This window comes from Drosophila navojoa, chromosome 4, assembly GCF_054131105.1.
Source record: "Drosophila navojoa isolate 15081-1374.11 chromosome 4, UAZ_NAV_1.0, whole genome shotgun sequence".
Classification (NCBI taxonomy): Eukaryota; Metazoa; Arthropoda; class Insecta; order Diptera; family Drosophilidae; genus Drosophila; species Drosophila navojoa.
The window spans coordinates 22,936,376-22,950,497 of record NC_142892.1 but is presented as its reverse complement, the minus strand read 5'-3'; the positions used below and the strand labels follow the sequence as shown (position 1 = coordinate 22,950,497).

The following is a 14,122-nucleotide window of genomic DNA, read 5'->3' as shown; positions in this document are numbered from 1 at the left end:
AGGGAAAATGCAGCTCGCTAAGTGAGAGAGGGAGGGGGGAGAGAGTGCTGACTGGAGGCTGGAGGTTGGGGCATAGAAATTGGAGAATGGCACGGTAATAGGTTTGGGAGGGTAGCCCAAGGTTTTTTAAGTGGTTGCGCGTGACGTGCACGACGAGCTGACGAACAGCGCTCTGGTTGGAGTGGGGTGGTGTGGGGTGGATGGTGCAGATGCCACTGGAGCTGCTGACGTGGTATTTGCTCGCTCTCATTGACGCCGACATAGACATCGTCGACGCGGACCTGAACCTGGACGCCGACGTGGACGTGGACGTGAACGCGGTCGTGGATGCCGATCGTTCTGCCACTGCCTGGCAATTTTTTTCCACTTATTTGTACACAAAACTCTTGTTACTAGCTGCCATTATGATTTTGAAAAGCCATTGCTTTTTTCCTTTTTTCATTTTGCCTTTTACTTGCTTTGCTTTTTGCCGCTCATTGAAAAACTGTGAAATTTTATAATAAGCATTTTTTGCCGCTGCCGGATTATTGTCGATGATTGTGATTGCGTTTTATGTTGTTCCTTTTATTACCAGCAGGAGTCTGGGTACTGGGGATTGGGGAGTGGCGATGGCGCTGCCGCTCGCGCTGGCGCTGGCGATGCCTCCAGGCATCTCTGTGCAGTGGACGCCTCTGTTGGGGCCATTACAGATTTTGTGATTCTGTGTGTGGGTTTTTTTTTTATATGTTTCTTCTTCTTTTTTATTTGTTATGGGTGCTGTAATATTCCTTTTGAAAATTTGTTTTTGTCCGTGCGCTGCTCTATGTGTTTGAATTCGTTTCTTTTTACATTTTCACATTTTCGTTTGTGCTCGTTCAGCCGCTATTGGTTTCAATTTAAGCTTATTAATTTTAAATGCGATTTTTAATTAAATATTATCAAAGTGTGTCGCGGACATCATTAGTGAGGCAGAGCTCTAACAGTGCCAACTACATATACATATTCATATACGTACATATATGTATGTATGTTTGTCTGCTCAGTCTCTGTAATAGGTTGTTTTGAGCAAGGCAAAGAATTGATACGACATGCTGATCACCTGGAAGAACACGAATGGCTCAGTTCAGGTCAGCTCCGCTCTGGCTGTCGCACTCACCTTCATGTAGGTCACCAGCGAAATGGGTGGGAATGTAGGCGGCCGTATCATCGCTGGCTTCTGGCTGCGCATAATCATCAGCTTGAGCATGATGCAATACCTTTTGCTGCACTGGAACCAGTTCTGGTTGTAGGCCGCATCGCCCACACGCAGACTCTGCAAAAGATATGCCCATTAGCTTTGCATGGCTCTGATGGCGCTCTGCCACGTACTGCTGCTATCAGGGCATCGCCGTAGTAGCACACGAGGAACACCTGCACCATGGATGTCATTAGGAATATGCAGTAGATCAGAATGACCTCGATCGTCGACTCGGTCACTTGGAAAGCTATGAAGCAGATCTGCATGGAGGCCATCAGGAAGTTCAGCAGCAGCGAGAAGCTATACATGCTGTTCACATGCTCGCACAGCCTGAGAAAGACGGGATGGCAGTTGGCCTCACTCTCTCTTTCTCTCTCTTGTTCTACTCACGTCAAACACTTGTCGTGATACTTGATCATGCTGCACAAGAATCTCAAGTTTTCCTCGTCCTGATCTGGGTCGCAAGGATGGGCCTCGAGGCACGTGGAAATGTAGCTGAAGTGCATGCAGAGCTGCGTGATGACCACGACCAGCAGGAGATCCGCGCAGAGGAATGCGATGCCAGCCAAGTAGGCGCCGTGGGCAATGTCCCAATAGGTGATCCAGTATACCCAGTTCCTTGAGGTCGCATCGTAGGGGAACCAGATAAGAAAGCCAAAGTTGCGGTCGAAGGTCTCGTAGCCGAGGAAATTGTACTTGACGGTTGCCTTGACAGCCGGATACAAGGTGAACGTGGTCGTGTAGGCCAGGCAGAGGAAAGTGAAAATGCTGATGACGCGTTTCATGGTCCGCTCAAAGTCGGCCATCTTGTAGGCCTTCTGCGCCAGCAGGGTCTTCGGGTGCATTTCCTCCAGCTCGTCGAGCAGCTGTATCAACGTGTTCTTATACACCGCCATGGTGAGCTGCTTGAAGTCCGCGACCAGGGAGAAGCCAATGCACGGCGCCACAGCAATCGCCAGGCGCACAGTCTCGAAGTCCTGGATCGACTTGTAGAAGAACACCAGCTCGCCGCAGACCAGCAAATTGAAGTTGATGAAGCCCGCGTAGAGGTAGATCTTGAGCAGCAGCGAGGTCAGCTCGTTCGTCGATCGATGCGCATAGATGTCCTCTCCAATGGTCTTGTAGAAGCGCACGGGCATGCGCATCATGTCGCCGAAGGTGCGAGGACTCTCTACTAGGGAGCTGTTCATGGCTCTGCTGGCTGCTAGTCTAAGCTTTCCCTACTGTACGGATTGCGATGGAAGCCCAAGCATTTATATTGTCTAATGGGCTGCACCGAACTGGGCGTGTCTCTCAACTTTTTGTGCCCCATCACGCCGGCCGGGCCAAGTGTTAATAATTGTGCGTAAACTTTTTAACTTACTAAGCGACAGCCTTTCAACGTAATTAGCCCTTGGAGCTGTGAAGTTTTACAGCTGCGGAGCTCTCATAAATTGAGCGCTGACTAGCCAACTGGCCCAAAATACAGCGGCCTCTGCCGGCCAATTTTTCAAATATTTAAACGATTTCGCAACGTAACAAGAGGAAAGAAATTTAATGCAGGAAAACATCGGTTTGCCATACAACGAAACGTCTATGCTCTGTAAATTCTAAATTGGCAAAATCTAGGCAAAAATCTCAATAGGTATTTCACCTGTTTCTGACTCTCTCAGGATTATCTACATTTTATTATTAATAATAATATTATTATTACTATTATTACTATATTAATAAAAAATATTATGAATATTAAAAAATATAAAAATAATAATAATTAAATCAATAAATAATAAGTAAGAAGACTCTTGTCGAGACTGCTCGACTAGGAGATACCCTGAACTCTCCAGTCTGGTATTCCAATCACTCGGCACTTATTTAGAGCGCGCTCTGCTAACTGCGCAGTAAGCAGCGACTGCGCTTGGGCTGCGCTGCAGTGTGGACAATATTAAACGAATTTATTTGTTGAATAATATAATTTCTAGACGTCCAATCTTAATGAAACTTTCAAAACTTGATCATAATATTCAAATGTATGTGCATTCCAAAATCACAAGTCTCTACTACTTGAGGGGAGGGGTGATATATTTGAACAAAAACCGAAATTATATAAAATACACATGATTCTACATTCGAAATTTGGAAGCTCTAGCTTAACTTTAACTTTCGATTAGGTTTTTAATCGATAATATATTATCGGGAGTAGTTATCGATTTTTAATGATAAACTTGATATGCGCGTGAAAATTTCAAGTCTCTATCTCTTATATCTTCTGAGATCGACGCGTTCATACATACGGACGGACAGACAGGCGGACAGGGCCGAATCAGCTCGTCGCCCTGATCAAGAATATATATACTTTATGGGGTCTGCCACGCCTCCTTCTGCCTGTTACATACTTTTAACAAAACCATTATACCCTGATTTCCCATTTTCAATGGGTTCAAACTTAAACAAAATCAGAAAAATGGAAAACTAAAAGGATCGGAAGAATATGTTAAACCTATTTATATCATTATAATCTAATTTCAAGTGTTTTAAAAACCTATATACAAATATATGTAAATATATCATATTTATTATTCAGATTTTAATTGCTCTAAAGAACATACATTAAGAAACCCCAATTTTAAAATCTAAATGAATGTAACATTATTACTTAAAGCTATTCAATAAAACTAGCTACCAACACATTTAATAATAACTCCGCAAGTCCGTTATGCAAAATTTATTCATATTAGTTTGAAATAAAAAATGAATTTATACTTATGCAAACTGTTAAGAGCTTTAAGTACATTTGTTATTCCTCTATTTTGGATTGAGATTATTTTAGACATTATTATTTGGTAAATCTGATATATGTTCATTCATAAGATATGTATATATTAATATTCTTTGTTCGCACATGAATTACATAACAAGAGGGAAATATCTAGGTCTAGTACGTGCCCAGACTGCAATGAATTGTGAACAGCCAGCGTTAGTGCCCAATTGGAAGTGGCTCGCTCGAGTGCCAATGAATGCATTTTGCTGAAGCAAACTAAGTGATTTTCTTTCTATTTTTCCGCATTTTCCATTATGGTAAATGTCGAATGAAATGAAAATAATTTTTCTTGTTATCCTGCCTCCGTCGAGCACAAATTGAGCAGAAAATAACTAATAAAGTCGAACGTTGACGTCGCACGACATGAATAAAATTCTCAGTCGCCTTCAGAAAAATAAGAAGAAGAAGAAGAAGAACAAGGAGAAGAGGCTGGCTGGATTGGCATAGACTGCAATGGACCATTAGCCGAACAGAGCAGCAGGCACAAGGCACGTGCAGGTTGGGAGTTTGAATTGAAATGCTGAAATGCTGCCACAATGGGTAATTTTCATTTCAATTTTCGCAGTTTAGTGGGCTGCCCACTGCTCTGCCCACTGCTCTGGCGAGCGAGTCCACTTTTTACATTTTTTGCTCATTTGCTGCATTTGAAGAGATATTCTATTCCTTTGTTTTTGTATTTCTCTCTTTTTTTAGTTTTTTGGTTTTTGGTTCTTGGTCTTCTCTGTTTTGGCAAACTTTTGGCTGCAGCTGCGGGTGGCAAGGAAAAAAGTTTTTCGATTGCGTTGTAGAAATGCTTGAAACATATTGAAAATGGCTCGCATTCTTTGGCTACAATTATCGCTCGGGTGTGGGGCATATAAACTTTTTCTTTCTCTGCATTATTCAAGGCAGCAGCGGGGCAGCCTTAATGCCAATGCGAACTAATTATTAAAGTGGAAGCGAGTGATGCGGATTGCTGAATGCAGCTTTCGTTAATTAGCACAGCAGGCGCAACACTGAGCAAAACGTTGTTCGCACTCAATGCGACTCTGAGTCGCTTCTCTTTCACTCAGCCTTGCTCCTGCGAGCTGCGGCTGTGAGTGGAGTGGAATGCGCGCAGGGGTAATTGAGTCTGAGTGCCTTCGGTGTGAGCGCAACTCATTTGTGCGATGTGAACATCGCTTCGATGTTTTGCTTTCTTGCTTTCCCCTGCGCTGCTCTGATGCCCCTACTGCCAGGCGCGAGTGTTCCCATTGCGATGTTTTGCGCCTGCGATGTGTTTGGGAACAGTTTTTGAGCTGCCCGCCAGATGGCGTTCGGTGTTATGTGTGGCAAAAGGACTTGCTGTTGAGTTCTATGATTTTTCGAAAAGGATGCAGAGATTTGTGCACACGCCTGCCGATAGAAGGCGCCACTGTGTGCGACGCGATGCCGTTTGCTTTCAAGTCGCTCGTTACCGAGGCCTATTAAATATTTCATTTTGCATATTTCAGTAGCTTTTCAACACTTTTGTTGCCTCTGAGCTACCATTGTTTTAAAGGACCTGCACTTAAGCGCAGATTTTAATTACTTTCCGGCCGACTGGCAACGGCAACGGCAACGGCAACGGCAACGGAAGGCGAACAAAGATGCCCTTGGCCAGCACAGCTGGCAGCCTTCTGCCACATTTGGAGAATGTTATAGAAGTTATCTGTCGGCTTGGTCCACATCGGGTCTGGGACGGGGTGCCATCATTTGAATTAGCCGCTCGCCTTTGTGACTGCCCGGGAGTAGCGGAAGAAGCACCTCAAATGCATTATGTATTCATGGCAGTTGCTAAAAAAAAAGAGGAAAGAAAACCCGTAGAAAAAGGAAAATAAATAAAGCTGAAACATGTAAGGGTTAGATGCACCTCCGACTCCCCTCACCAGACACCTATCCTTGCACACATGCGGAGTTGAATGCCAAACGAAATGCAAAGAAATGATGGGCAAGTGCACTTAGCAGCTTGTGAGCCGCCCCAGTTGACATTGCCAAACACACACTCGCACACACACATACACTCACTTGAACAATTGGCATGTGTGCGCCACTTGGGGGTTGTTTTGCTTGGCAATAAAAATTCGCACACACACACACACACACGCACACAATGGCAGCAGGAGGAGGAGCAGCAATTGCTGTTGTCCTTGTTGTTGTTGTTGTTGACCAAAGTGGTTGCTCTGACTCAACATCCCCCTCACCGCCCTCAGCCAGCTGTAGGGCTGCAATTTTCAAATGGCCTAAACGCTCAAGGCGCTGGCAACACCATTGCCAACGCCAGCGCCATTGCCACTGCAGCAGCCCCTTAAGTTTTGCTACTGCAATTAACCAGCAAAACAGCCAACAACAACAACAACAGCAGTGCACGTCCATATAACATGTCCATGTCCTGGGCCGCCTTTTGTTACAGCCCCGCTCAAGTGCAGCAACAGCAGCAGCAGCAGCAGCAGTAATCACAAACATATAACAAAAGCCTAAACAGGCTCAAGTTAATGACTTGGCAACATGTTGACTGCAACGTGCAGCCAACATTTGATGCACCTGTGACTGCGTTTTATTGCATCCTGCCTGCCCGCCGCAAACAATGCGGCCTTTGTCTAGGCCCATGCATCTGAGGCCATGTCTAGGCATGCAGCTGCCGGCTTAAGCTTGTGAGCCCCTTCCTCTTCTTCTTCGTCTTCGTATTTGTCTTCCTCTTGCCGCAGAAGCAGCAGCAGAAGCAGCTGCCGTCGCTGTTGGGAAACAAGGCAAATTTGTCGAAGCTGCGTATGCTGACAAAGTGTCAGTCAGTCGATGCGTTTACCATATACCCATATCAGTGAGAGACGCTGCCACAGCCAGGCCAACAATGGGTGTCTTCCAATTGCCAATTGCCGATTGCCAATTGCCAATTGGCCATCGGCATTGGTCCATTGGCAAGTCACGCATGCGCCGTTGTCACTTGTCTTCGGCTGCGACACTTCGCCGCCTGTCGAAACCATTTTTGGGCAAATAACTTGCTTTAAGATCCCGTTACCAACAGGCAGCACCCAACATTCGACATTCAACATTCAACATTCAACGGCCAGCGGCTAAAGAGTTGTCATTCAGTTTGTCCCAAGACAGGCGACCACCGACGGTGGTGCGACAGCAGCCTCCACGTTGAACCGTTGACTCTGCTGACTCCGCAGTTTGTTCGTGTCGCTATTATCCAGGGGCATCAATCTCCAAGCAATTGACAGATGCTGCCAGCCCCAACTGCCGCCGCTCTCCACTGCCACCGCCGCCGCCCTCGCCCAATTTTATGGCAAGACGAAACTATTTACTCTCGCCACCGTCTGTGTGGCTGCACCACCAGCACCGTCGCAATTGTCCACGCGGGAATTGGTCGACGATCGCTGCTGGCTGAGATCGGGTTATAAGGCAATTTGATTAGCTGGCAGCTTCGAGTAAATTCAGTAAATTGCACTGGCCGCCTTCTGCCTCTCGCCTAATTTAATTTGTGGTCTTTTCGTCTCTGATTCCTTTGCGTTGTTTTTGTTTTTGGTCAGTTGACAGTTTTTTCTCGCCAGATTGGCCACAAAACGCACCAAACGCCAGCTGCCAAATTGGAGTTGCGTTGCGGGAGGTTTCACAAGCAGCTTGTAGCCACTTAAGTCCCTTGATAATAAATCAATCTCTGATTAAAACATAGCTGCGAAATGCCGCCAAGCAATCAATGATACCACAGTCTAGTCCATTGCTAGAGGATTGCTGCTTTATAGTCAAAAACAAGGACTTTCTAAAATAGAAATCTACGAATTGTAGTACAAAATTGAATGTTGATATAATTTGATATTATATGATTTTATTTGCATTCAATTTGCACATTTTTAGCAATGCGAAATCTGAGAGAAAACAAATAAAAGAGAAAAAAAAGAAATAAATGAACATGTAAAATGCAAATATTCATATGTTTTATATTCTTTATTGCTACGAAGCTTTGTTCAGTCTTAAATTGTAGCAGCTCTTTGCACTGAAATGTATTATTATAATTGGCAGAATCCATTAAACTATGCGAAACAGGCCCAAGGAGGCTTCACAAAGCTTATTAAAATCACGATATGTCGATAAAAATGACGAGCTTATCTGATTTAGACCTGTTCCTTAGCTCTGTACGTCCTCCAGTCTACCCATCCTTACGCCTGTCCGTCCTTTTTTTATTCGCTTTCTCGCCTATCCAGGCGTTCGTCTTCATCTGACAACCTAAGAGTACTGAAGTCCTGCAATTTTTTGTTGCTATCGAATCTCAAGCTCTTATAGTTTCTTATACAATCCGACGCAGAGACGGAATGACGTATAGGTCTAAGTTAACTCGTCTGTTGTTCCTGCGCCAGCCACGCCTACTTCTACCGGTTACATACATATGAACAAAACCATCAGAATGCCAGTGCATCCAAACTTAGATATTTTCAATCTAAGGACTCAGCTCCAACCTGGCTGTCCACAAATATGGAATATATTGTGTCCATTTCATGTTCGCTTAGGTTTTTACAGCGCACATCTTTAAGCCTTTAAGTTGCGGTCAGCTCATCCCATAACCAAAATGACAACAATCCGCGCAACTTTTCCTATATCAATGCCATGCGCAAAGCATACAAAAATCGAAAACGAAAACAAAAAACACAAATGTTAGTTTCTGAATGTCGAACCTTAAATACCCTACAATGAGCATTCACGATAGATACTCGCAAATTATATTTGCCATTATCAGATAAGAGAGTATTTTAGGAATTCGCAGAGTTGATGCTCCCGTAATAAATACCCTTTTCAAAGGGTATCAAAGAAATCCTGGCCCTTTTAAGTCAAGACCTCCCTGTTGGGAGCGCCAGGCGAGTCTGGGAGACCCTGTCCAATGCATTTCAGTTGCTTTTGACGCGGTTTTCCCACACAGCGCTCAGCATTTGCTCTGCGCCAGCAGAAAAAAATGCACATAAAATAAGAGAAAAAGACTTTTCAAATTTTTAATTACAGCGCTGAAAAGCTCCGAAAAAAAAACACACACAAAATTTCGCAGTTCGCTTTAATTACCGCGGGCCTGACTGAGCGAGGGATCGAGGGGAGGGAGTAGGGGCAGGCAGCTCGCAGCTCACAGGACGGCGGAGGTATTCGAAAGGGATGGGCAACATTCTGAAGCGGTGATGAGGCGCACTTGGATGAAAGAATTGCAGCCGACTACAACGACGACGCCGACGACGACGCAATTATGGCAACATGGAAATAAAGAAATGTGGAAAAATAATAATACTTGAAGGTACCTGGCATCAACATCAACAGCCCAGAGCAAGAAGAAGTCTATTTCGCCAGTGGTTGGTTGGTTCGTTGGTTGGTGGCTTTAGTGTGGTTGGGCTTGGTGTGGTGTTACCTCTTGCATGGCAAGTGGAAATGCGTTGAAGCATGCAGCAACAACAATAACAAGAGCAATGAGAACAGCACCAGCAGCAGCAGAACAAGAGCCGGTTGCAGCTCTCACCTGCCACCAGCCACGCCCCCTACCCAAGTTCCATGTCTACCCGAATTTTCATGCATATGAAAAGAAGCAAAGTAAAACCAATACCAGAAATCAACTGCACTTGCAGAAGAAAAAAAATACCGTCGGAGCAGGAAGAGAACAGACAGACAGAGTGAAGGAGAGCGAGAGAGAGAGGGGGAGTGAGCATGCAGTTCTACACGGTGGTATAGCTCATAATTATGCTGACAAGATACAGCCATAAACAAGATAAAGATACTTATATCTTTTTTTTCTTGCCTTCGCCATCGCCAATGCAATGGAAATGAAAATGTCATTAATATAGCGCGCCCATTAAAATTGACGCCGAGCGGAAAACTGCAAGCGCCTGGGGAATTGGAGCTCTGCGCTTTGAAATGTGGTTACGATGGCTTGGTGGCTGGGTGGCTCGATGGCTTAATGAGAGAACGGTGGGGCTACGAGCGCCATCAATCGGAAGCTGCTGCTTAAGCATTGCATTTTCAATGGGCTTCATTAGTGCGGTTTTGATTGAAATACTCTCCAGCGTGAGTGTGGCAGCGTGCAAGGCACAGATACAGTTACAAGTAGCTGGAGACTGATAGATATAGCTGGATGGATTTCATGGATACTGCATTCAAAGCCAGAGATACAATTGCAAAAATTAGTAAGCACATTGCAGACGAGCACCACTGGGAACGTCAATGGCAATCTGATGGCTTAACTGAAGTCGTTTGCCTCAAAGAGCAATAAAGCCGCTTCTAATTATGGCCATGATGTGGGCGCTGGAGGAATTCGCTTAAAGACTTTGCAACTTCAGTGCAAAAGTGCTGTCGGAATATGCTTATTTTGTAATGGACAGCAATTGGAGGCAAGGAAGGAATTTACATTAGAAAGATTTATCTAGTTTCATTTACTAGTGTATATGGTTCCAATCTCCTTCCGCCTCACATCAATTTTAATTACAGTTGAGCTCGGCCTGTCGACGGTAATCGCTGGGGCCATCGTTTGCAGGATAAACTGTAATAATTTGCGTGGAGTTTTTATTGGCAATAAGTCGGTTTTTAGGCACTGTCATGCTGCCCGGGGTCTTCAAATGTTGCCCGAGTTGCCTGGTACCGGCGCCTGCGAGCAGCAATTAATCATACGCCCTAATAAACTTGCAGCCAGAACATACAGCGCTCGCTCGCCTCTTTATTTTCGTTTTTTGTATTTTTGGCAAATGAAAACAAAATGCACGCCCCGATGTCTGCTGCAGACAAATGTCTGCCGAAATGGGCTGGCCCAAAAACCGAGACACTGCCTGCCAACTGCATGCGCACTAGCTCAGATAAATACGCTTAGGGCAGGGTCTACACTCGCATGTAGGATCGCATGGCACTGTCCATTTTGTACCCTGTACCTATCAAGCCCAGGGTATAATAGGCTTCTGAGCGGGCATGTAACAGGCGGAAGAAGATGTGGTATACTCCTTCAAGCTTATATAGATATTTGATCAGGTTCAGGATCTAGCTCTATCAACCTGTCTGTCGATTCCATTCATATATCTCTTCTCGTACAAATTGCATATCAAAAATCCTCTAACTTTGCCCCATCCTCATGAAGTCATGATTACAAACACCATCTTCAATAATGGTCTCAATTAGATCTAGTTTATATTATAGCTTATAAAAATTTAATAACTGGATTTATATTGTATATATATTTAATTTATTTGTATATTTTTCAATAATATACAAATACAATATTATCTCAATGAAAGCATGGGCGATCTTTAAATAAATTTGTGCAAAATATACAACATATTTAATGGAACATGTGGTTCGTTCGCAAACATTTTTAGTGAAATCGTGAGAGATATAGGGAAATTTAATTTAGAGGCGAAGTAAACTACCAAAGCCATGTTATATTCTGTCCACATTTGACTGACCCATCTGGCAGTCTTATATCTTTTGAAAGAGATGCCAAAGCACTTATTAACATACAGATGCAAATTTTTACCATTAGTCAAATTGTTGAAATTAATAAATTAAAGTGTACAATAATTATATTGCAAGAGTGCATTAATAGGCAGCTTAGCTCGTCGCTTTGAGTATCTGCTAGTCTCGCATGCCCGAATAGAGCATTCTTACTTGTTCCTATTTTGTATCTTATTTTTTTATTTTCGTTCTGGCATGCTTTTGTTTTGGCAACAAATACGAAAATAAGTTTGTTGCTGCAGTGTGGGTCAGTTCGCCATTTGCTGGCTGACACGGCCGACTGCTCAAATTTATGGCACCAAAACTGGACCCCGGGTTGGCTGGTGGCAAGAGCTGTTGGTCCGAAATGCTTACCCAATGGCTGCATACAAATTGAACTTAGCCTGACTGAAATTCAGCCACAATGGCAATAGCAACGTCCAACGTCCACCGTCCACCGTCCAGCGGCTCGCAAGATGGCTAATTCAGTTCGCACCCGTGCTTGTTTTTGGCTGCTCGCTTCGCTGCACCTTTAAGAGCTAGTTAAACACTTTTAATTTGCTTTTTATTATGCAAATTCTCTCATTATGCGCACTCCGTTTTAAGCCACTGTTTATGTCCGAGACTTAATTAAGCTGCCTAATTGCGAGGCGCTACTGTTTGCCAGTTTCCGTTGCCCGTTGCCCGTTGCCCGTTGCCCGTTCACCGTCTCCACTCGTCCGATGCTCATTTCGTGCACTTTATGGCGTGTTAATTGGCTCAGTCGAAGAGTTTTAGACATTTGCATTTCTTAGTTTTGTCGTTGTTATTGTTCTTTCTGTTTGAAATTTGTTAAACCTATTGATTAAGCAATTATGTGAGTTTCAAGGAATTAGAATAAATATGTACGTGTGCTATAAGCAAATGTTAATTAGAATAATTTGTACATTAATTTGAACTGTGAAAATCAAACTTCATAAAATTAATATATTAATATATTTTTATGATTGTTCTTCCAAAATTACATATAAATATATAGCACCAGCAAAGTTCTTCTAAGTTTGTAATAAATTTAATAATAAATTTTAGCACACATATTACATTATTCAAGTTTCAGTTTTTTTTTTTTTCATCAAACTCCGATTGCCTAATAAGATCCGATTACTACATATATTTCTAACAAAGAAAAGAAAATATATTATACATATATGTGTGTATTTTATATTCTCATAGACTTTATATATTCATAAACCTTAGACTGACTAGCTGATGGCAAAACTTTTGCAAGAGTTTGCTTCTACACAGCCAGGGTAATCAATGCAGTTTGTGTCCACGCCGAAATTCAACTCCATTTTGCGAAACGGACTGTTTTAAACTTAAATTTAAATAGAACATATCTTGTGCAATGAGAACAAGAAAAAGCTTATTTATGTCAGTACATCGACTTGAGTATCGGCTGAGTATTTTAGCCCTTTGATTGAACGTGTCGCGTTTTGTTACAATCAGAGCTCAACATTCAGCCCCGACTATTATGTGAAAAGCAGTTCATTTTGTAGCTAAAAGTTTGACGTCTCAAAGTTAGCCCCGTGGCAGTTGGTTGCCGCAACACCTGAGATTTGATAGAATGCCGGCAAATCAGCGTAACCAAGTGCCACGCTCAAACTTTCCTCGCGTCTCGCTTCGACTAGCAGCCATGGGGCGGCAGACTCTGACTGTGGACTATTTCAATGTTTGACCAAGGCTGGTGCATTGTTTTTGCTGTCACAGAGCTAAAAGTTTGAGCGAAACTTGTGGCAGAGCTGTCAATGCAGGCCTTGAATATTTATAGAGTGCAGACCGATCAAGAAGCTGAGGTTGATATTCCAACTTTTATTCCTCTTCGGCTGGTTGCTGGTTGCAGCAGCTGCCGCGACTCAGCAGTGTGTGGAATTTTCACACGCCAGTCGAATTTGCATAGAGTTATAGAAAAACATGAGCGGCGGTTTTTTATATTTCGATGTTGCTTTGTATCTCTAACTGTTTGACAGAGAATTATATGCAAATTATGCAAATGCACGCAGCAGCACGAAGCATACGGGAACGTGGAACAGGGAATGGCAAGGGGCACGGGGTGACAAGACTTACTGCTAGGATACTGCTGGGCAGGATACAACAGGATATCGATAGAGGCTCAATAGGGGTCACGTTTCCCTAGTCGATGTCGCTGCAAATCTGCTGCGCTTAATTGCAACAATTGCAGTTGCAGCATGGCACGCAGTGTGGCAGTGTGCTTTGTGTAGCTCACGTCCTTTGTTCATCTGGGAAGTCAAGTGCGGGACAAACTATACACAAATACAGGCTGTCAGGCCGGCAAGCTGGCAGCTCTGTTTGTTTTATCGACTGCCTTTTGTGCGCCTACCAACAACAACAACGGCGACCACGGCGACAAAAGGTGGCTCAATATCCCTCTCTCTATCTCCCTCTCAGACTCTTACCACATCGCAAGTTGACGTGACGCTGTGGCATTTCGGTATTGGCAATTGATATTTTTGCAGCCCTCCTAGCCCTGCCCTCGACTTGCAGTCAAAATTGATTGGCAATTGACAATAATCAATGGCATAAGCGATAATTTGCATTGTCCGTTTGTCAGTTTGACAGTTGTGTTTTTTTTTTTTATACTCATTCACGAAGTGAATTAGTATATT

At 43.6% G+C, this 14,122-nt stretch overlaps 1 protein-coding gene across 1 annotated transcript; it reads right to left on the bottom strand.

Annotated features, from left to right (window-relative positions):
* Positions 1–418: 418 nt before the first annotated feature.
* Or67c (Odorant receptor 67c) lies at positions 419–2,813 on the bottom strand. The gene is made up of 4 exons (XM_018102786.3): positions 1,607–2,813; positions 1,348–1,546; positions 1,136–1,291; positions 419–1,078 (listed from the first exon to the last, which is right to left on the bottom strand). The coding sequence occupies exons 1-4, from the start codon at positions 2,404–2,406 to the stop codon at positions 1,019–1,021; spliced, it is 1,215 nt and encodes a 404-aa protein (XP_017958275.1). The 5' UTR covers positions 2,407–2,813; the 3' UTR covers positions 419–1,018.
* Positions 2,814–14,122: the final 11,309 nt, after the last annotated feature.

Excerpts from the sequence above, each read along its gene's own strand:
- Or67c (XM_018102786.3), bottom strand. The coding sequence starts at position 2,406 with ATGAACAGCTCCCTAGTAGAGAGTCCTCGCACCTTCGGCGACATGATG. Across the intron at positions 1,547-1,606 it reads TATCACGACAAGTGTTTGAC|GCTGTGCGAGCATGTGAACA; the intron begins GTGAGTAGAACA and ends CGTCTTTCTCAG. Across the intron at positions 1,079-1,135 it reads CGCTGGTGACCTACATGAAG|GTGATCAGCATGTCGTATCA; the intron begins GTGAGTGCGACA and ends GTGTTCTTCCAG.